At 36.7% G+C, this 22,717-nt stretch overlaps 2 protein-coding genes across 3 annotated transcripts; one reads left to right on the top strand and one right to left on the bottom strand.

Annotated features, from left to right (window-relative positions):
- Window positions 1–4,712: 4,712 nt before the first annotated feature.
- LOC116212896 lies at window positions 4,713–6,138 on the top strand. The gene is made up of 2 exons (XM_031547634.1): window positions 4,713–5,203; window positions 5,343–6,138. Exons 1-2 carry the CDS (start codon window positions 4,816–4,818, stop codon window positions 5,861–5,863), a joined length of 909 nt encoding a protein of 302 aa, XP_031403494.1. The 5' UTR covers window positions 4,713–4,815; the 3' UTR covers window positions 5,864–6,138.
- A 106-nt stretch (window positions 6,139–6,244) lies between these two features.
- Window positions 6,245–12,070, bottom strand: LOC116212895 (squamosa promoter-binding-like protein 14). 2 transcript variants are annotated; one of them, XM_031547632.1, is made up of 11 exons: window positions 11,570–12,070; window positions 10,571–11,198; window positions 9,928–10,121; window positions 9,036–9,838; window positions 8,867–8,941; window positions 8,640–8,747; window positions 8,431–8,548; window positions 8,199–8,334; window positions 7,961–8,111; window positions 7,311–7,865; window positions 6,807–7,223 (listed from the first exon to the last, which is right to left on the bottom strand). In XM_031547632.1, exons 2-11 carry the CDS (start codon window positions 11,161–11,163, stop codon window positions 6,807–6,809), a joined length of 3,150 nt encoding a protein of 1,049 aa, XP_031403492.1. In that variant the 5' UTR covers window positions 11,164–11,198; window positions 11,570–12,070. The 2 variants fall into 2 exon arrangements, with proteins under 2 accessions (XP_031403493.1, XP_031403492.1); XM_031547633.1 differs by lacking the exon at window positions 11,570–12,070 and having other exon boundaries at window positions 6,245–7,223; window positions 10,571–11,163.
- Between the last annotated feature and the right edge of the window lie 10,647 nt (window positions 12,071–22,717).

The following is a 22,717-nucleotide window of genomic DNA, read 5'->3' as shown; positions in this document are numbered from 1 at the left end:
ATAAACGAAGAAATTCAATGTTTATGAATGAAAAAATTTGTAAGAAAAATAAAGTATATAATATATGTACAACTCTTAAGAAAAAGATAAAATAGATAGAGAAAATAGAGTTAAATGTATTATGTCAAGTCCTATAGTGATTGGAAAAAATGAGAAAAACTTGTACATCATATGGACAAAAAATGTAATATTATATTTTTTTTAAGAAATAATTGGTCTAGCCATAGCGATCAGACCATTTGACCTGGTTGATCGATTGAGTTACATCGCTACCTTGTCGGGTCAAGTTTAAGAAATACTCGATGAAAGAAGGAAAATAAAAAAAGGAGAGAAAAAGGGTTCCACACTCACAAACTAATATCATGATTTGTATATCTAGTACTTCTAATACGAAATTTTTTCTAATTTTTCTAAATAATATCTTTGGTAATGGTCCAACTATAACGATCGCATTATTTGGCATAATGCGTCGGCCATTTTGTGTAGTACCTTATTCAGGTCGAATTTGAAAACACTGAAAAGGACGTGATGCGTTAACCTAACAACTGGATGTTGGCATAACACGTCGATTGAATTACATAAAACTTTATTCGTGTCGTATTTTAAAACACTAAAAAGGTGTAAAACGTAGACCTAACAATCAGATTGTTTGGCATAACGCGTCGATTGAATTACATGGAATATTATTGGGGTTGGATTTGAAAACACTAAAAGGGCATAACGCGTCAATCAAATTACGTGAAATTTTATTCGTGTAGGAGTTACAAACACTAAAAAGGCCTAATGCGTCGATTTAATATCGAATCTTTAGCATAAAGTGTCAATCAAATCACATGATACCGATAACGTGTCGATTGGATTACGTTGTACCTTATTTGGATTGTATTTTGAAAACACTAAGAAATTGGAGGAAATTTAAGAAATTAAAAATTATAAAAGAAATTGAAAGTTTTTTATTTTAAAGGAAGTGGCTGCGGTTGGGAAAACCCCACCCACTCGCCACCTCCTATCAACGGACCCGTACTCATATCATTAGAAGATTAGAAGATAGAAGATTTTATTAAATTCAAATAAGTACATCAAAAAATTTCTAAAAATTTCATAATTTATCATATTAATACTTTTCGGTAAATTATTACTATGAAGAATAGACATACGGAAAAGACGAATTTAAGAAATTGGTAAATTCATAATCATAAACTAATTATAGCATGAGTTAATATAAGAAAGTGTGATGAATAAAAATTATTTATCTTTACTTACCCAAATTTTTAAAATTTCCATTGATACCTTAAGTGGCGTTTGATAATTGAGTAACGTATGATTCTACTTAACTTCACGGGATGAAGACAAAAGTAGTTGGGAGAATTTATTATGAAAAAAATTAGTGTAATAATGGTTAAGAAAAATATGTAAGAGAATTTATTATTAAATTTAAGAAAAAGATAAAATAAAATAAAATAAAAGTAATGATTATGTTATTGAATTGAAGGAAAAGTAATAAATAGTTAATGGAATTTAGTATTAAAAATTATTTGTAATAATGATTAAGAAAATTATGTGAGAGAAGTTATTATTAAATTGAAAAAAAATATAAAAGTAATGATTGTATTATTGAATTAAATAAAAATAAAGTGAAATTAATTGGAGTAGAATATGACTCCATAAACAAACAAGGCTTAAAATCAACCAATTATACTTAATATCTTTGATTTAATAATATACATAAAAATATTCGTGTAATAAATGTTACCCGGAATTATTAGTTGAATCGCCTGTTTTAAGTCACAACTCATGGCATTGCCTGCACGAAGCCGGGCTTATTTACTAGTATCTATATATCGTGACATCGGAAACGGAGGATTACCTCCATTATCTTTGGCGATAGAGAAAAGAGATTTTTCTATTTATTTACTCCTTAATAATAAATTTTATTTCTTCTTTATTATATATGAAGGAAAGAGAGGCTGAACATATGCCTATTATAAGGTTATAATAAGGTATACGTGTGAGTATCTTTGAAATCAAAATATGAAACAATTATACATTTACTATTTCTAATAATTTATAAATAAAAAATATCTATCTTGATAATCATTTTTGTTAAAATTTTTATAAGAAACTAAATAATAATATCTTATTTTTCTTTAAACGCAAGCTAGATAAGTTTTTTTCTTTTGGTTTTTAATCTTAGTTATAACTATAGCATGCAAATATGATATATGTAATTCACTAATTTATTTAAATTACAACTATATAAAAATCATAATTTTTTTTAATTATAATAAAAACCACAATATAATAATCTAAATAGGTGATATGGTTTATATAATTTTAAAAGGCATCAATTGAGGATGTCCTTTACAAGATTAAAAATAAATTTGGCACAATACGCAATCTTATCAACTAATTGAAAGGAATTCAGGACTCCCGGCTATCTCGATTTCGAAAATGGAGCAATGTCTTAATCAGCAATGAGGCCGATGGAACGCTCCAGGTTGTCTTCTTTATACATTATGCACATGTATTAATGAAGTAAATATATGAGTAAATACAGCAAATAAGAATTTAGAGGGGAAAAAAAAGTTTAAAGTTAGTAAATTTTGTTTTCGTGCCTTGTCCGGAAGCCACCGAGAGAATATTCTGCGTACATATAAGTCTACAAAATATGGCCCAGAAAATAGTATTTAGATTCTCAATTTGACTTGAAGTTCTTCGATTAATTAGAAGCTAAGGCTGGCACTTTTTTTCTTTTTTCTTTTTCTTTTTTCCTTCATCAGTCACAAGGAGTAAGTTACAAGGAAGGTATGCGAATTTAGAAGAGGATTACTTCAAGAAGATAAACAAATAGACATGAGAAGGTTTTATTAACAAGACTCGAACTCAAAATTTCTTATTTATAAGCGATAATATGTGTCACTATATTATATTCACTTTTATGGCGGCTCGTATATTTGAGAGATAGGAGGAAAAGCGTACGTATACCACTTTGGCAACCGAGTCAAAGAATTGGATTTCTCTTTTGCTTATCTTTTCTATCATTATTACTCATGGTGGGGGAGAGCTCTTGCTAGGGAGTTTCTTCACCTGTCGCCTCCCCGATGAAATACATGTATAGCAAGGAAAGAAAGAGTTTCTCGCGATATTCGATTCCGTAAAGGTAAAGCGATATCCCGTAGTTTAAGCCACCTCTTCCTGCAACATTATTCTTCAAAGAGGAGCATACGTAGAATTTTTACTGTAATTAAGAAATGCCCACGTTCCTCATTAATCAAGACAGAAAGTGTCTTAAACAGAGCAAATCAACGACTCTGACCAACTGTAAGAGTTGCGAATTCAGAATGATCTGAACCTGCTTGGAGAAATTGATACATGCATGCATCCCATCATCAGAAGGGTTTCTAACTTTCGACAAATCTTCGCCCGATCCATACGGGTTTCGTGTTCGCGAGTTAACCCCGGGGTCCATTGTGCCCATGAAGTGTCTCGGAAATATCACGTCTCTATTGGTTGTGGGGCATCCTAGTACAAAGATTTCAAAGGATGCTCTCTTCCTGTCTGTCACTCGTACCTGATTAATAGTTTTATAATGTGTTGGCAGTGATTCCCATGCAATGATTGTACACTCCCCCACTTATGCCGCAATCATATTGTAATTATACAAATCTTACTCCAAATAAAAAGGGAGATATTCCTCTGATCCATTATTTTTTGACTTAGCCCTAGAGAAAAAAAATATATATATATATCTTAGTTTTATATCTGTGGTTACATTGAAGATGTGATCATTTCGACAGATTGCCATTTTTCCATCTAGTTTGGTGAGAATCGATTCATGGCCAAATCCTAGCTCCTCCGTTTTATGTGCAGGGTCCAACAATTCACGGTTCCTCGAGGTCTTCAGTCACCATAGTGCTCGTCATCTATGGTCGCGTCTTGGTCACGGTGGTTCAACTCTTACCGTTTTGGATCCGATAGAGAGCATTTCGAGAGTGGGTTTTGCTTGCCCTGCAACTTTGCTCTCTATATAACCGCGCGTGTGTGTATTACCAACTTACAAAAGTGGTCCCAAAATTTATGATATGAAATGGTCATTATATAGACGACATACCAAATTATTATGGTACATACGAAAGACCCTACATAAAAAAGTTTATTTTTCAGGTGCCAGAAGTCCATGGAACCGTATATCATAATATGAGAACCGGGCAGCCATTCTGTTGGCCAACGCAGTCCCGACAAACCACGGTTTAGCATGTTGCAATTATACACTGAGTGGTATCCTCCCTATTAGGAATGAAAAAGAATGGAAGCAGTTGTTTCCCTAAAATTTTAACTTTTTAATTTATCAAATATTTTTTTAACATTTTAAGAAAATTTACTTAATATTTAATCAAGTTTTGATGAAATTTCTTATATTTACCCTCTTTTTAATAGGAAAAAAATATCATCCTATTTTTTCTGATGTGAACAATAGTATTAGGAAACCCAATCGACCTCGACCAATCCAGTCAAACCGAATCAGCCCACTAAAGGGTAAATCTCTTTCAACGTAGATTTTTTCTATCCACAATACTCAAACCGAGACGTTAAAAGAAATAATCATCGAACTGCTTGAACCAACTCATGATAGTAAACACCATCCTATTTATCTCTTAGGAGCTACCTTCAATCCAAATCGTGGGTTCGTCCTTCTATCTCCAAGTAGCATTGGCCCCACTTACCTCTCCAGCATAAATATACCCTTCCCCTACTTTCAACATTACGCTTCTCCTCTTTCATCAGAACAACAGAAACAATCTGATACTAAGAAAGATGATGAGAAACAACGATAGAGCCATCATAAGATCAAGAACATTCCACGACCAAGCTCCCCCACCTTCCGCATCGACTACAGCTTATCCCCCCTCAGTCCCAAAGAGTCAGCCTACGCCGGTCCCAAACCTGGTTGAGTTCCCAACGTCCCCCCAGAGGAAGGTCGGTGAGGACATGCTCCATTTTGGTCACCCGCAGCACCCTTTGGCCCACATATACCAGCCCGACCTATTCACATGCTCTGGGTGCAAGGAGCACGGGGCTGGCAAGAGGTTTTCCTGCCAGCACTGCGATTACCAGCTGCACGAATTCTGCGCCGTAGCCCCTCAGGCACTTGAGGGCCACCCCCTCCACGTCCAGCACCAGCTCCTCTTCTACTCTAAACCAGGTGATTTAAGTTAATTGACTAGTCTGTATCTTCAAGTTTGTTCATTTTGTTAATTTATCGGTCCATGTATGTCGTATGAGTCCAGAAGTCGGGATTGCTTCAAACTAGTATACTGATATACCTCTTCTTTCGTAACCAGTGAAGGGAGGGATGACAAAATCGAAGTGCGAGGCATGTGGGAAGTCCATAAAGGGCTATGCCTTCAGGTGCGTCCCATGCAACTTCCAGCTCCATCCTTGCTGTGCAATGCTCCCCCAAGAGATCATCTTCTCCGCCCACCCCCACACCCTCAGGCTCTTGCCCGCCCCCGCATCATCATCATCCACCACCACCGGGGCAGACCCCAGCTCTCTCTGCGGGGAGTGCAGGAGGCGGCGCCCTGGCAGGTTGTATCGCTGCACAGCCTGCGGCTGCGACTACTGTCTCCATGCAGTCTGCGCAAAGGTGATATTCAACGGTCTCTATGATACCGGGATAAAGGACCCGGAGAAGAAGCAGCCCAGCGTGCTTGCAGCTGCCGCCAGTCTGGCCTCCAAGGTGGTTGCAGGGCTCTTTACGGGAATCGCGGAGGGAGTGGGAGAAGGCGTTGGGGATCTGATAGTCCAGAATATCATCACTGGGAGCACACTGGTGGTTCCTAAAAAGATCGAATACAGCTGAAAGGTACCGGCTATGAAGTAATAAGTACCGAACGGAAGCTAAGATCATCCTGATCCATGTAACGCTTCTGATACAAGACATTTCCGTGTCTTCATACCCGAAAATCATATTGCTTTCAAGTATATGTTGGTATTATATCGAGGATGCTGTATCTTCTTATAGCCGTACTTATAGTTATAGGGCTTGTATGTGATTGTGTAATTTTTCATTATATTTAATCATTTGTTCCTATCAGTTAAGTTGGGCATACAAGAATGCTATCAGTTTATGAACCATACGAACACCTACATATTCGAGATATACTCTTACCACCACTGCATCGAGCACATCTCATACTGTAAAGCATGCACCTCATATTGTAAAGCATGACCCATACAACTATATCCCGAGCAAATCATCGTATAAACAAATGAATCAATGTATTAGGGTAGCAGAACATCCAATGTAGTCGAACATATACTTCCACTGATAAATAATGCAGCATCCTAACATGACCAAGTAACCGACTTTACATTGACAAATTGAACTCATTGTCACCATATAACTTTGGATGCTTAGCTACAATCAAGTCATAATTGAAAAAAGAATCAAGATACAAACTTACCATTATAGCAGAATAACTAACTTAACGAGTCGGTATACCCTCCAATCTGCTTCCATCTCCATCACATCTCAATCATGTCAGGTCACGTACTTTATAAACTTCACCCGATCTTCATTTCCAACCTGAAGAATTCATTACACTGAGAACGGCTACGTGGGAATAGTCATCATCTCCATATCCCACTCATCAAGAATGAAAAGAGTCAATATGTTAGGTCCCTTTAGGTTTCTCTGAGGATACATAAAGCACAGAAATTCCGCTCTTCACATAGTTGTCCTCAAATGAGATAGTCTTCACCGATCTCTTCATATGCACTCACTCTTCTTTTGCACTCAGTGCTTACAATGGGCCGTAGTCCAGATTTTCCCACTTGAAAGGAGCAACGAGACCGACCTTAGGGGCCCCACGGAGGAACAGGCAAACACAGACGCAGACAGCAGCAATCACGAGCATAGAGTGTATGTAGGGGCGATGAAGCACTCCCGGGCCCTTCTTGATTGTCGTTCCGTACGGCCTCATTGCAACCACTGAGCATCGACCACAGGACACCCGCTGCCTAACAGACTGTGGGCCCCCTGCATTCTCCTGCTCTACAATCTCAAACCCTCTGATCGTCAGAGAAATCTGACCGTCTCTCCTGTTGGAGAGTTTACGCGCCACCAGTTCATTATAGGAGTGGTTGTTCCTCATTGCAGCATAAGAGTGAGGGGACTGCCCGCTCGCATCCAGAAGGGTACTCCAAGAATTCAACCCGATCTACAACAAAGAAAACAAAAGAAAATAGGAAATGACATGGAAAGAATATACAGAAGAATATTCCTGATAAATGATAACAATTAATACCTCCTGCGGATCATTTGTCAATGCTTCAATTACATTAGTTGAGCCAGAAGTACAAGCAGCAAGATGCAATGGAGTGATCCCACCGGGGCCTACCATATTCGGCAGGAAAATATATGTTCTAGAAGCATCGGGACCATGATTCACGGCATAATTTATAAGCAACTCCACCATTTTTGTGCAACCCCTTCTCACTGCCCGATTCAAGAGCTGAACCTCTGATAACGCCTCCAGAGACTCCTTTGTTGGAATACTCTCATCTAAGTTGCTCTCCACAAATATATCAAGAAGCTTCTTGACCAAATAGCACCAATCCCTTTCGACTGAGAAGGTAACCAAGAACTTGAAGCGGCGGATGGAATGATTCGGATCAGGAGGAGTAGAAGAATCCTTCCTCCTCTGAAAAAGCCAACCAAGTTCGTTTAAGAAGTGCAGGACTTCCTCCCTCGAACTGTTTTTCCGTTCCATTAATTCAGATTCGAGAGTTCTCAGCTCACTGCAGATTGTAGCATCGGCAATTATCAAGGGGAAACTATTTCCCTTCAAGCCATTTTCCACCTGATAATGTCAATAGACCGACATCATTTAAAAGTTATCGACAACATAAGCCTTGAACTTATGCCGAAAGGAATATTAAAGCGAGTTGAGGTTACCTCGATGAAACAACGACCTAAAGAAGGGGGCGCTGCAACTCCATCACCAATTTCAAAACCCGTTATTCTGATCTCATCGCAAGTAGACTTCTCACAAGTTAGCTCCGCGATTTCCTTCGACATATATCCACCCATATATGTGCAATGGATCCTGCATAAAAATCCCATTCCAATCTTAAGTTTATAAATACAGAACATAGAATAGACAGATGAAAGAGTCTTCCCGTCTATTACTCACTTGGTCCCGGGATCGACTAGATTTCTACCCTGTAAGACGAGCTGAGCGATCTCTTCCCCAACAGCAAGTGCCAAAGGTGACACCAATATCAATTCTGGAGAACTTGTTCTCCAAGATTTGATTAGATGAATTTTTCCTGAATATTCCAAGAAAATAGGGAAAATATTAAAATAATTATACAAGCATCAAGAAAACGGGAACAGATATAGCAAAGGATGGAGCCTCTTCTGACCGTCATTATGAGATGCAAATTTTCGGCCTGTATGTACAAGAAACCTCCCATTCTTCCAAAAACTGGACTCTGAACCCTGAAGCAACGTATGAAGGCGTTCGAGAAGATTTTCCTGAAGCTGCAAAATTGTGTGCATATGTATTAAGTCACATGAGCTAAAGGAAATATACCAATAGCTACGAATGGCTGATCATATTATTTTCACTCACTTGCTCCCAGGCAGCGCAAGGCATCGAGAGATATATAGAGAGAACCAAACAGCCGGGCCTTATGTAGCTTTCCATTTCCAATGGACTATTAGAAAGCCAGTTGTAGATCTGAATGAAAGAAAGACAAGTATCAATTGGTAAGCCAAATGGGGGAAATATATAAATGAAACTGCTGCACCAATCAGAGTAACCAGATTAAGAGGATAAGGGAGGTATGAGCTCTGTACCTGTGACCGCAGATCCCCCGGCAAATGGCTGGGGTCCTTGTCGAAAAGCTTGAACATTATTCTAACAGTTCGCTCCTGTGCAAAATTCAAATGGAAATTTTCAAATTTCAACCCAATTTAACATGATCAATTTACAAGACGGAAATGAAGGGCAGCTACTCAATTTTACCTGTGTGTCCAAACTTAAGCTTGACGGTGAATGGTCGGATCCAGAAGAGGATGTATACCCAGTCTGATATGGGGAACCCTGAGACAAGCCTCGTCCTGGTCCCTTATCGTAATCTCTGAAGAGCTCGAGTGGTGCAATGTGAGCTCGCTCCCTGTTCATCTCGGCATTTCCATTGACCTCCCTGATGACAGATGTCTCAGGTCTTATGGCTTCTTCAACTGAACTCTGCAACGGGAACAACCTCTGCACCACAGGTGAAGAAGATGGGGACCGATCTTCAGTCCGATTGCTGCTGCCAGAAGAGAAGTACTTCCTCGAAGCAGGTAATTTTGGAAGGCTGCAATTTTCTGGTGAGGAACTAAAGAGCTGCAATGGTAAATTTGTCCGAGTCTCTAGGACATGGCAGTCTGAATCCTCGTTAGGAGAATGGTAGCTTGAGCTGCTTCTCTCTCCACCGACTGAATTGATCTCAACCATAGGCTTAGGGTCAGCAGATTGGTCTGAGAAATTAGCTACCTTACTCTTCTCAGACTCCGTGATTTGTCCATTCTTCTGAGACAGCAGAGTGGCAGAGAGAACAGTGAGCAAATCCATGGTGGAAGGGGATGAGATCGCACCACTGAATTTGGTTAGATGGTCTGAAGGGGCTTGGCCAGATGCCGCACCATTCAAATTCCTGAAAGAGGCCAACTTCGCAGCAAGATCTGTGGGCAGCGCTAAGGCATTTATCTTGTTAAGGATCTGAAGGATCTGTTCTCTATCAGGTACCGGTGAGGAATTGATACTCTTATCCTCGATCTTCCCTATAGTGTCAAGGGGGTTTATTTGGCATGAGAAACAAAGCAAGAAAGAAAGTCAAAGTTGAAAGGAACATTCAGAGCTCGATAATCACCTTGTGCACGAGCAAAAGCAGTCAACAAGTTGACTATATCTAAGTTAGCATCAGCGCTGGTGTCCTTGGCCCCAGGGGATAAAACCCTGCTACTGGCATCCTCAGCTTGAGTTTTCCTCCTCCTCCTGTTGTGCCCAGCAAGTCTTCTTCTGCAACTTCTTTTGCCCTCGTCAAATTCCGAAAGGGGGTGGAACCTGTAGAAATCAGCAACTTTCACATTACATTCCGAGAAGATCATCCGTTTCGATTATACAACCACTTTATGCCATGGGAACTTTCAAGGCTTGCACCCCCTCTCTCTTTTCTATCCTGGTAAACCTCATCATATATCTCCAGTCATGGAATCTATCTCAGTGAAATCGAGAGCACTTATATACCCTGCTTTTCCAAAATAATCAAACCAAAACCATTATGATGAGAAAGGAAAATCTTTGCGATGTTTACATCAGGAAGAAGTTTTCTGTTTTCTTGCCTAGAAAGTGTATTTATGTTCATTCTATAAACAGCTCCCCATGAATGCAAAGGCAATTCTAGTAGTTGCCAAGCCCCACACTGGTTACCGTATTAACTATTTACTCCGCTTATTCATATAAATGAAACATCTAATTGGGACAGTTTCAAGAAATACTAAGGAATGCTCAACCTGCTACACTGTTGGCAAAACCTCTGCATCTGCTTCCCCACTAGAGCTTTCGCCACCTTGCTATGACCCTCGCAGACTTTGTGCCTCCGATGGTAGTCCTTGGCACTCGAGAGATCTTCGCTGCAATCATCGACTTGACACATCGGGTAGTTGCTGCCCGGAGATCCTGATCTGACCCTTTTGTTAGGCCTCGGGACAGGCTCCTCCAAGGACTTGAGCCCGCCCCCAAGATTTAGCTTCAGGCTTTCGTCATCTTCATCTCTAGCTGCACCCTTTTTCAACATCCCAGGTACTCCATTAGCAGCAGCCCCTTCTCTCTTCTTTTGCTCCGCAGTCACAGAACCAAGCCGCAGAATCTCCGATTCGACCGGCTTCGCGACGAATCGGACGCTGTCCCAGTCCCAGGAATTCAGGTTCCAATTGGCCCGAGGATCCGATGGGTGCTGCAGATCCTGAGCCTGGTAATTAAGGGGTTGAACCTGACTATGAGGGTAGTCTCTCTTTCGAGCCATAAGAGGCGATTCGCAGAATCTACTCGAAAGTGCCCCATGCATGAATATCGGCAGTGCTACCTGTGCACCGGCTTCCTCCATTTCTCAGAACCAAGGAGACCTTGCAAATCCGAAACCTGGAAAAGGGGGAAACGAAAACCATATTGATTCTAGATAGCTCAAGATAAACACCCAGAGATGGGGAAAAAAAAATCTGGCCTCAAAAATAGCATTCAAAAGTCAAGATTTTTAGACAACCTAAGAGTATGAAAAGAAAACTGATTCCTCTGCTGCTTTGAGACATCAAAAAATGCTGCAGACATTGATTAAACTTACAACCAAGGGGAGTATGTTCGTCGAGCAATTTTTCAGGGGGCAGAGATGTAAAGAACAGACGAGAGATTTATCCGAATCACACAAAGCTGATGATGTTCCATCAAACATCCAGGAATCACTCCAAAGAGTCCACACCAGAGAAAAAATCTGAACCGACAAACAAGCAAAATACCTCGGTGGAATCACAAGAAAACCGGCCACATCTTCTTCTTCTTCCTCTCCACTGAGCTTCCAAATCGACAAAACAGTGCAAACCCGGAAGGGAGTCCCAATAAGTCAACAGCCAAAACCCAGATCTAGAATCACAAGAACCGCCCAAATCTGAAAATCCCAGAAGGGGAAACTCCCGGAGCTGCAAAAGTTTTCCAAATCTGGGAACTGCAAGTTGACCAGTGAGCACTGTCAGAGAGTGGTGAAGAACAATCAATCTGCTGCCATAACGGGCTGCTGTTCTTCCTCCTCCTCCCTCCTTCCTCCTTCCTCCTTCCTTCCTTCCTTCCTTTTTCTTCTGAACTTTTCTTCCGCTGTCTTCTTCACCTTCCTTGTAACAAACTTCTCTTTCGGTGGGGAGGGCAGAAACTGTAAATTGAAGCAACAATCGGGTCACTTAGACTAGGCCGCCCTGAGGACTAACGAAGAATCCAAGACCCGTCTCTCCCTCTCCCTCTACCTCTCTCCACCTCTCTCTTTATCTGTGTGAATTTCTTTCGCCATCACCAAAAAAAAAAAAAAAGTTTTTTTTCTCTTCGAGAGGAAAACAAAGCCAAGAATTTGTAAAAGCTTACCATTCACGTAAAAATCTCTCTCTCTCTCTCGTCTATGTCTTCTCTCTATGCGAGTGTCTGTCGCCATCCTTTTTTTTGGGTTGGGGTGTGCGTACGTACGACCGTCCTGTTAGTGGACGCAACAGCACCCCCCAAGTGGGCGAAGAAGTCCAATAATGTCCTGTTCTGGTAAGAAACGCAGAAATTACCAATCTTTAAATTATGTTTAATTATAATTAATAAAAAGTAAATTTAATCATCTGCCTTCAAAGATTACATCACTCTCACTTCACTTAATTAAAAAAAAAAGTAAAATTGTTTACCTGGGTGTGAAAAGGATTTAATTTTGACCATGTAGACTTCTTTTTTTTTTTTTGGACTAAGAAATTTTGACCATATAGACTTGGCGTTGCAGTTGATAGCGAGAAGAATTTTTTTGGTAAATTGTAAAAAAAATAGAATAGAATTTTTCAAAACTTATAAAAAAAAAAGGGGGCTTTCAATTTCAATTAAAATATAATCCTTCACTTCAATAGCTTCAATCTAAAAATTCTTTCCTTGTAGCATAGAATAATCGATAAAACTACAGTAATACAAACCAAGTGGACGATAGTTGAAGATTCGTTCTTTTTGCAGCATTCCATCATTAGACGTAATGATATTAAATTTTCTAGTTTTCACAATAAAAATTCACATAAAAGAGAAGAAGACAAAATCCGTGGATGATAATGTAAGTTTTAGATGATAAGAATAAGATAGTTGGAAAATTCCCGTTTGAAAAATGGGCAAACAACGCAAGATCATTTTCAAGGGACAAGTGAGCAGGCAAAATGATTTGCATTGGATAATTGGAAATTTCTCATTCGAAATTAGAAGAGTCAATATTCTACACTCTCTAGATGAGAAAAATTTTACCTCTTTCTCATTCTTTTTCATACCTACATCTCAACGATTAAGTGCTAGGGTAATGCTGAATTCACACTTCAATATGTCAGGTTCGGAAAATTAATCACAATACTCCCATTAATAACGATATATCCATGCATATATGGTAGTCGTAATTACCCAAATAGATTTTTGTGTTGGTATCGCGTTATATTACAATTTTATGTACCCGAAGGGCAACATAATAAACTCGAAAAAAGAATCAATTTAGAAATCTTTATGAGTTTCTCGTTGATACTATTTTACTTGTGCTGGCCAAAAAAAAAAAGTGATATATAATTGTGAATATCTTATATATGAGAAAGTGTCAAAAGTCAAAAAGTGTAAGAATATGATAGAGAAATAGATTAATCAATCCGTTTATTTATATGATGGATAATTCAGTGTTCCTTAAATCATTTTCATGAATTTCATTAATACTTTTTTGGATTAATAAAAAAAATATAAACTTTTCACGTGTTAACAATTTTAATATGAATACTTTTTCTTTAACCTAAAAGTGCATAAACTTTCGATTTGATAATAATTTTAGCACGGTATCTAATTTTTTGTTAATTTGGACGAAATTGAAGCCACAATGAGCGCAACCGATCTCAATAGGGGGAGGGCACCGACGAACCCAATCGGAAGGGTGATGGCCAGAGTCGTGACTCCAGCCACCGGAATAAGGGGAATTCCCAATTTGAGAGTTCTCCCTATTCCGGGGGTGAAGACTTCGATTCTGGCCACTACCCTCTTCATTGGAGTCGCTGGCGCCCTCCCCCAGATTGAGCATTGCGCCTTTTGTAGCCTCGATTCAGTCCAAATTAACGTAAAAATTGATGTCGTACTAGAATTATTATCAAATCAAAAGTTTGTGTATTTTTAGATTAAGGAAAAAAGTTCATGCTATAATTATTAAAATGAGAAAAGTTTGTGGGTTTTTTTTTATTAACCCTACTTTTTTTTGGATAAGTTAGACTGAAATGAGAGTCCTTATTGACTAATTAACCATGACATGGTCAGTTTGACCATCTAAACAATGTCCATCTGGATTTAATCTGGCATAATTAATAGGGGCATTAACTTTAACTATTGACTTCCATACTTTGTTTGGAGCAAATGGAAAAGGGAGAGTCCTTCTATATATATATATATATTTATTTATTTCTACTTTTTTTTATTTTTTGGATAAGTTAGACTGAAATGAGAGTCCTTATTGACTAATTAACCATGACATGGTCAGTTTGATCATCTAAACAATGTCCATCTGGATTTAATCCGACATAATTAATAGAAGTATTATCTTTAACTATTGACTTCCATACTTTGTTTGGACCGAATGGAAAAGGAAGAGGAGGAAGGGGTTTTTTTTGTATAGAAATTTTCAAAATTTCTATACAAATTTTTCTTCCCATGCTTTCGTTTTATTACATTTCTCTCCATCCAAATAAAGGATTCAAGTATAATATGTAGTGGGCTATCGACTTGCCCTTTGTTTTAGGGCAAACTTTAGGGCGATTAGACAGTGCAGAATTTGATGCCGGCAGAACTAAACAAGCACATTGAAATCCGATTAGATGTTTGTAGGTTGGATCCACATTGCTTTATCATTTGCGATGAGTTCGGGTTGCCTCACCCATGTCGGCTTTCCGAAGGGACCACCCGAAGGATTTGATTCTCGCGCAACAATATATCAGTAACATGACCAGACATAGAGTGAGTAATTGATGAATTACACCTAATCAAAATGTCTATAGATCGAAATACGTGAGATCACTATGAGCATAATTTATTACTTAAATGCATTATGATTGGCTGAATAACACTCACTAATATTTGTTCAAATAAGTCCCCCGGATGCCTTCAGTAACAGTCCCCCTAAAATTTTATTGCCTAGATTATATTTATATGAAATTCTCTCATTCTGCCTATATGCATTCCCATAATTTGATCCTCCCTATTGTATTAAAATTTCTCGTGTCTGGTGCGAGACTCGTCAAAATATGCCAAACTGATGGCCTGACCTGTCATTGGTCCGTCGATTATATATGTAAGAGTTACTCACGAACTCTTTAATTCCATGCGCTAGCACACAAAAAATTCCATGAATGATAGGTCACCATCTATCTCTAGTGTAATGTAAACGGTCTTATCAATCGAGAGACCAGAAGATTGCTCGATCCTTCGCCGTTGATCACGTCCCGAATTCGGAAAATTTCGCGATCAAAAGTGAGAAGAAGCAAGTTGTAACGAAGGGGGAGTGGGGTTGGGGGTAAGGTACAAGATTACGTAGGAGCTGATGTGGGAACACTTCTCTCGGTCGCATGCAATGCACCCAATGAAGCTCTGGTCCAACCCTCCAAAGCCGGTAGACCCGACTGTGGGCCCCGCTCTCCAGTCGGTCCAATCTAATCCGGTAAGTACTCGGCCCTTAATTAGTCAAAAAAAAAAAGAGAATATTAGAAACCGATGAAGTCTAACACATTTAATAATCAGCGAGATGTTAATTGTTCATAATTAACAGGAGGATACTAACATCATTAGCTGGCGTTGAAATCTAAATGTAGAAGGGATGCATTTGGAGTTAAACAAGTGTTCGGCTAGAAAATGAAGGGCTGTCGGCAGCGGAACATATACATCTTTGTTCAACTCGAATTATGTTATAAAACAAATAATGGTTATTAACCTGTAATAATTAATTTTGGTTGGCTTTTTCCGAAAAAAACATTTCGTGTTTTAAAGAAATCATTGTTATAAAAATTAACTCTACCGTTACCTATACATAGTAAATAACTTTTTTTTTTTGATGAAGTAAATAGGATTCTCTGCTAACTTAGTCGAGCCAATCAACAATCTTAAAGATAGATTATCACTATACTAATTTCTCGATGAACCCTTACAATCTGGAAGCTGGCATGGCCGTCTCGATGACTCGAAACCATTAGAAGGGATGTCCCGTTTAACCGTGGGTAGTCTCTCGTCCAATTGTTTCGAAGGTTCTAAATATAGTCCAGTCTTGAGATAGTAAAATTTTGTTAGTTTTTCAAAATGATAAATTACATTGGTGGTCCAAACAGTTTTATAAATATTTCAATATGGTACAAAAGATTTTTATGCTACTTGATGATATAAAATGTTTCAAAATTGTTTAAATATAGTACAAATCGTTATCTCGCCTTTGACGCCGTCAAGCCGATACTAATGGTGCAAAATCGATTTTTATGGGACGTTACATGATGGTGCAAAATGTTTTGAAGTTGTAACTTAATAGTACAAAATGTTTTACGTAAGTTATATGATGGTGCAAAATTTACAGTCTTGTAAATGATGATTTGACGGCGTTAATAGCGAGATGACGGTTTATATTATATTGTAACGATTTTGAAACATTTTGTACCATATTAAAATATTTGTAAAAAAATTAGACCAAGTGCAATTTATCTCATTCAAAATAAAAAATTGTGAAGATTCCTTTTTTTTTTTTTGATAAAAGAATTATTTTGGGGAAGTGGTCCTCCTAGTCATCTCTGCTTTCTCCATGAGTCGGGCCCATGGGGGCATGCCATGCGAAGCTCTCCAAAATGATATGACGTGGTTGGTGTACAAAACGACAACGCAATATATATATACATATAATATACACGTGTCGTACAATCCCACCAGAAACGGAGGTGGGGCCCGCTCCTACGAACCCGGACCCACCCAACTCCACAAATGAGGGGGGCTCCCCCCGGATAAAAAGTCCACAGATTTTAGGCAATTATTCACCTTTTCCCACTACCCATAATCTTTGGCAAATGTTATTTAAATAATTATGCATTTTATATCTAATTAATATTTGTAATTAAGAAATGTAATCAATAGATCATTATCGATTATAATATATAAAAACTTAACAACAATTTCGTGGGGGCGTAACTAACTCTAAGCTCATTATTAATCGTTTTTTCAGTTGTTCGGAGAATTTACCTCTAAATTAAAGATTCGTGAATTTATTCATTTTTATATTAATATTTTAATAGTACATTGTCTCTAATGTACTTATGTAGAATACTAAGAACACATTTTTTACCTTCAATGTATGTAAAATATTGACTATAAATTTTCTTGATTTTTCGATTATTTTAATTTTAAGAAAATTATGACGCTCAATTATTATCTTAAAAAATGTGCGTAATTTACATAATATTACGAGAAAATATATGTTGATATCTATACTTCATACCTTTAGGATAACAATTTGGGATTTTTACCTAAAATGACCCATAATTTGTCCGTTTTATCAAATTTATCATATGTTTTTTTGTCAAATCTATCATATGGTTTACTTTTTGTATCAAATTTATCCCGGCGTTATCTTTTCCGTCAATATCTAACGGCCGCGCTGACGTGGCACGTGGAGAGATAGTGGGCCACACTTACCACATAGGCGCCACGTCAGTACGGCCGTTAGATGTTGACGGAAAAAATAACGCCAGAATAGATTTGATACAAAAAGTAAACCATGAGATAGATTTGACAAAAAAAGCATATGATAGATTTGATAAAACATGTAAATCATGGGGCATTTTAGGTAAATATCCCTAACAATTTCAATGCAATTTCCAAATATAGTAATTAATGTAAAGATATTGAAGTCTAATTGATCAAATTACACACCAAATTAATTTCCTTACACTTTCACGCAAAACGTGAACTTGCATTTAGTTACTGATAAACCTAAAATAAATTTGAGAAAAATTTACCAAATTATATTTTTAGAGGAAGGCGGATATATATTCACAAATCACTTCTTAAGATTTCTCAAAAGATTAAAATATTAAAAAATCGTAGTGCGAATGCACTAATCTAACATCATACAACCAATACAGATGGAGATAAACTCAAGAAATAACAAACCACTCTAAATATGATTGCTAATATTGAAGACACTCTACACGACTTGTGGATTACAAGTTGTAGACACACACTCACCCACACTATTAAACATTTCATGACACTACACCTGTAAAATAATCTTAGTGCTCTATTTATAGACCCGAAGGAAAACTCTAGATTAATTCTGAAACCATCCTAGAAATACATAACCAGTATTAATAACTCACCTAGGAAAACTAAGGGTGTGTTTGTTTTCGGAACAATGTTCAACTCAACTCAACTCCACTTATCTTCAATTCAACATCACAATCATTACTTTTTTTTTATTTTTTAAATATTTTTAACCATTCAATTTAATTTTTAATATTAAATTCTCTCAACTATTCATTACTTTTTCATAATTCAACAACACAATCATTACTTAATCATTATTTTCTCTCAATTATTTATTACTTTTTCACACTTTTTCTCATAATTCAACAATACAATCACTACAAACCAATTAAAACCAAAACTCAACTCAACTCAACTCTCAAACCAAACACACTCTAAAGATTTTGTTTGGGAATGGAGTGGAGTTTAACTCTACTCTTATCCAAATAAAATAATTATATTTAATTGGAATTGTAATGATTGTATTGTTGAATTATGAAAAATAAGTTGGGCAAAGTAACGAATAGTTTAGCGAAAGTAATGATTGTGTTGTTGAATTATGGAAAAAATAATGAATAGTTGAGAGAATCTAGTATTAAAAATTGAATTGAATGATAGTTAAGATAAAAAATTAAATAAAAACGAAAAAAAAGTAATAATTGTATTGTTGAATTGAAGATAAGTGGAATTAAAGTGGAGTAGAGTTACAAAAATTACTTATTTGCCAAACAAGACCTAAGGTGTTATTTAGAAATGGAAACTCCACTTCATTCTAACTATAAATAATTATATTTATTTGGGGTTATAATGATTGTATTGTTGAATCATGGGAAAAAGTATGAAAAATAATTAATAGTTGACAGAAATTAATAATTGTGTTGTTAAATTGTGAAAAAATTAATGAATAGTTGATAAAATTTAGTATTAAAAATTGAATTAAATGGTTAAAAATTGAAGAAAAATGAAAAAGTAATAATCATGATGTTGAATTGAAAATAAGTGGAGTTAAGTAAAGTGGAGTTAAAAAAAATTTCAAAACCAAACATACCCTACGTCACATAAATTATATTGAAACTCAACCCCTATCCTAGGACGTCTAGAAAAAAAAAAGAATCTAACATTAATTTTCAAGTAAATCAACTTTAATTCTTAACATAAAATTGGTGAAAACATTACGGAAAACAAGAATTTTCAAATATTTTTAAGAGTAAACTAACAATTTGCCCCTCAAAATATTGATATTACTCAAATCTGACATCAAGAAAATTTTTACATTAATTTTGACATTGACCTATTAAATATATATCGTATTGCCCATTCCGTCTGTATGCCGTTAAAAACTTGACGGAACCCTCTGACTGAAGGGGCAATATGATGCACATAAAATAGGTCAATGTCAAAATTGATGTAAAAAATAGTAAGAAATAATGCAACATAAGATGTTTTTGTCCACTATTGGACGGCAAGAGAATGAATAGATCATCTGATGTACACTTAATCTGTCAAGGTCCAATTTGATGTAAAAAATTTATTGAGATCTGATTTGATGTAACATCAATTTCTCAAGAAGCAAATTATTAGTTTACTGTATTATTAATTAGCATATCTTCTATCGATATCTTATATTAAAAAAATTTAACATGAATTTGTGCCCGAACAACAGCATTTAACATTGTGTGTGTGTATATATATATTAAGGTTAATTATCTAAAAAAGTACCACATTTGTACTTTTTTAAAAAATATAACACGACATTTAAAAAATAAGATACAACTTTTACATTTTTCCTAAATGTAGCACGGTCTTTAGAGAGTAGCATATAAAAGCACAACCTTTGCATTTTTCCTAAATATAGCACGATTTTATGTTTAGTTACGTATTTAGCATAATGTAAATTATTTAGTCAAATTGTAACCATAATAGATAACGTGGAGCTAACAGTACAACGTGACAGAACATGATTGGACGAGTAGACCTTACATGATTGGATGATAATAGCTAACAATGGAACTAACGGTGCCATATGCTACTCGTTCAATCACATTGTGCCAAATTGCATTATTAATTGCAACTAACTATTAATTTGACTGAATGATTTATATTATGTTAAATGCGCAACTAAACCTAAAAGTCGTGATATATTTAGAAAAAATTGCAAAGATCATACTTTTTTAGATAATTAAGCTTATATCTGATAACCCATAATGAATCTTGAGGGACCTGCACGGTCCAAGTAGCTTCGGCCAGGTGGGTGAATTATAGAGGGGTGCCCCTACGGGGTTCAAAACATGTGTGAAAGTGTTTAGTCTCGTCGACTCAGCGAAACATGTACGAAGGTGTTTATACTGGTAGACCTAGCAAAAGTGTGATAAGCCATCGGGCTATCCTTGGATCTATTATTGTTAAGTATTTGAAAAAATAAATTACTTTTCAACATATAGATCTTTGTTGCATCATATAGAAAATTGTTCTTCAGATAGGCATAATCAAATTCCAATTTCATGTATTAATCAAAGGAAATTATAAATAATGAAAAATTACACAAATTAATGTTCTAAAATATTTTTCAAATAATGTGTTTTTCATGTAACAACTAGCATAAACATGAGAAACGGGCCGAGTTAGGATTTTTTTTCGGTAGCGGCATAATATAAATAAATGTATATAGGTTTTTCAGATGGATAAAATCCTAAAAAAATTAGAATTTATAGGTAAAACATTTAAAAAGTACAATTATTATTATTCAAATTCAACACTGCAATTATTATTGTTTTATCTTTTTTTCATTTAATAATAAATTTTCACGCATACTTTTTTTCTAATAATTTTTATAATTAATTTTTTAATAATAAATTCTCTATTTACTCTCACGTCTATATATATTTTTATTTATCTATATATTTATCAATACTTGTAATCATTATATAAAATTAAGTTAAGTTGGATCATGATCCAACTCGAAAACCAAACGCAAGCTAAATGATGCTCGGGGCAGTTTGGATTCAGAGTTAAAGTTACTTTGATTTTGATTTTGATTTTGATTATGGAAAAGGACAAATGAGATGTAATTATAAATTTGACTTGAGAAATGTGTATTTTTATTGTGTAGTGTGTTGAGTTAAAGTTAAAATCGAATTTCTGAGAATACAAACGGGCCCTCAATTTCCCCCTCAACCAATTGTGGCTCGGTCTCTAAGAATAATCGTATCTTATCGGCTAGAGCGATTGGTGAGTAAGAGTTAATAAAATTTTAGTAAATCGATAAGGTAATTTATAAATACACGAGATTAGTTTTTTCTTGCACGTCACTATAACCATTTAATAGATGAAGACAAAACGAAGGGAAAAATACGTTTTCTTTCCCAAAAAAAGGTAAATAAATCCGTTTTTCCCCTTTTTTTCTTCCCATTTCTCACATAAGCACAACTTCTTATCTCCTCGCGAGATGACACGTCACACCCGACTCTTGGCTCCCTCTTGCCTGGGACATATTCCGCTGCGGCCATGCGTGCCATACAGCCGCTCCACGGGCGCACGTCACGTCCTCATCCCTTCTGGGGCGATCCAACGGCTACAGAGGACGGTGGGCGATCTGCTGCCATCCACGTGGCGTGACCGTGCGGGCGCGTGGGGCTCAGTGACCGAGGCTTGAGAGGACAACAGGGCGACAGCTGTAGGGAGGCTAGGTTCCGGTGCGTACGTTCTGCTCTTTGAGAGCTGAGCACTTGATGAGGACCGTACGATCTCACGTACTCCACTAGGTCGCATCGTTGTAATTACCGTCCAATCGTAGGCCCCGCCACCCGGGGATCCCGTACGGCCTTTGGGTTGCTTTCCCGCCCATTTGCTAAAGTTACGTCGTACATTTTGTCATGAAACATGAACGCTCGGTTTGTTTTCAAATTCGTGATTTAAGATTTTAACTTTAACTTTAACTCAAAACACTACACAACAAAACACACATTTCAAAAATCAAATTGGTGGGCCCCATATATTATTAAAATGCAATCCTATTATAATTAATTATCTATACCTTCTATTCATTTCATATTTCAAAAGTCAAACTGGTGGGCCCCATATATTTTTGTCTTCTTCTACAATCACAATCACAATCACAAATTCGTGACTTTAACTCCGAAAACAAACGCATTGGAAGGTGGGAGGGTAACTCGACTTCCCCCGATTTTCCATTTTTTCATTATAAAGCTATAAGATAAAAGCTAAAGAAATTCCTTCTTTTTTTTTTTGGGAAATTAGATAAATATGGGCAAGATTTTTCTTCTAAAAAAATTAATCGCTTTCAAAAAAACCTACTAATATTAAATATCTAATAATTGAGAACCGATGATTATGATTGCTCAAAAATGTCACATCTCCTATATTACATTAATATGCTTGAGAATTTCTTTTGAAAAAAATTATAGAATGCATATTTTTCTGAGTCGTCGAACGTTTTGCTATGGGATACATCTTTAGGAGTGTTAATTGACTGTGCTCGTTCGTGTCTTATTTCCATGGGATTTTAAAATGACCCCTAGACATAGTTTTTGCTGTGTGATGGTAAACATCATAGTTTGCATCATGGAAGAGTACAAAAC

Source organism: Punica granatum, chromosome 7, assembly GCF_007655135.1.
Source record: "Punica granatum isolate Tunisia-2019 chromosome 7, ASM765513v2, whole genome shotgun sequence".
Classification (NCBI taxonomy): domain Eukaryota; kingdom Viridiplantae; phylum Streptophyta; class Magnoliopsida; order Myrtales; family Lythraceae; genus Punica; species Punica granatum.
Note: the sequence above shows the minus strand (reverse complement) of the source record. Positions and strands in the feature narration are given on the sequence as shown.

Bases quoted from the DNA above. Each gene is read 5' to 3' on its own strand.
- LOC116212896 (XM_031547634.1), top strand. From the start codon at position 4,816: ATGATGAGAAACAACGATAGAGCCATCATAAGATCAAGAACATTCCAC. The intron at 5,204-5,342 runs GTGATTTAAGTT...TTTCGTAACCAG, and splicing joins CCTCTTCTACTCTAAACCAG to TGAAGGGAGGGATGACAAAA.
- LOC116212895 (XM_031547632.1), bottom strand. From the start codon at position 11,163: ATGGAGGAAGCCGGTGCACAGGTAGCACTGCCGATATTCATGCATGGG. The intron at 10,122-10,570 runs GTTGAGCATTCC...TGATTTCTACAG, and splicing joins TTTTGCCAACAGTGTAGCAG to GTTCCACCCCCTTTCGGAAT. The intron at 7,224-7,310 runs GTATTAATTGTT...TCTTTGTTGTAG, and splicing joins TGACAAATGATCCGCAGGAG to ATCGGGTTGAATTCTTGGAG.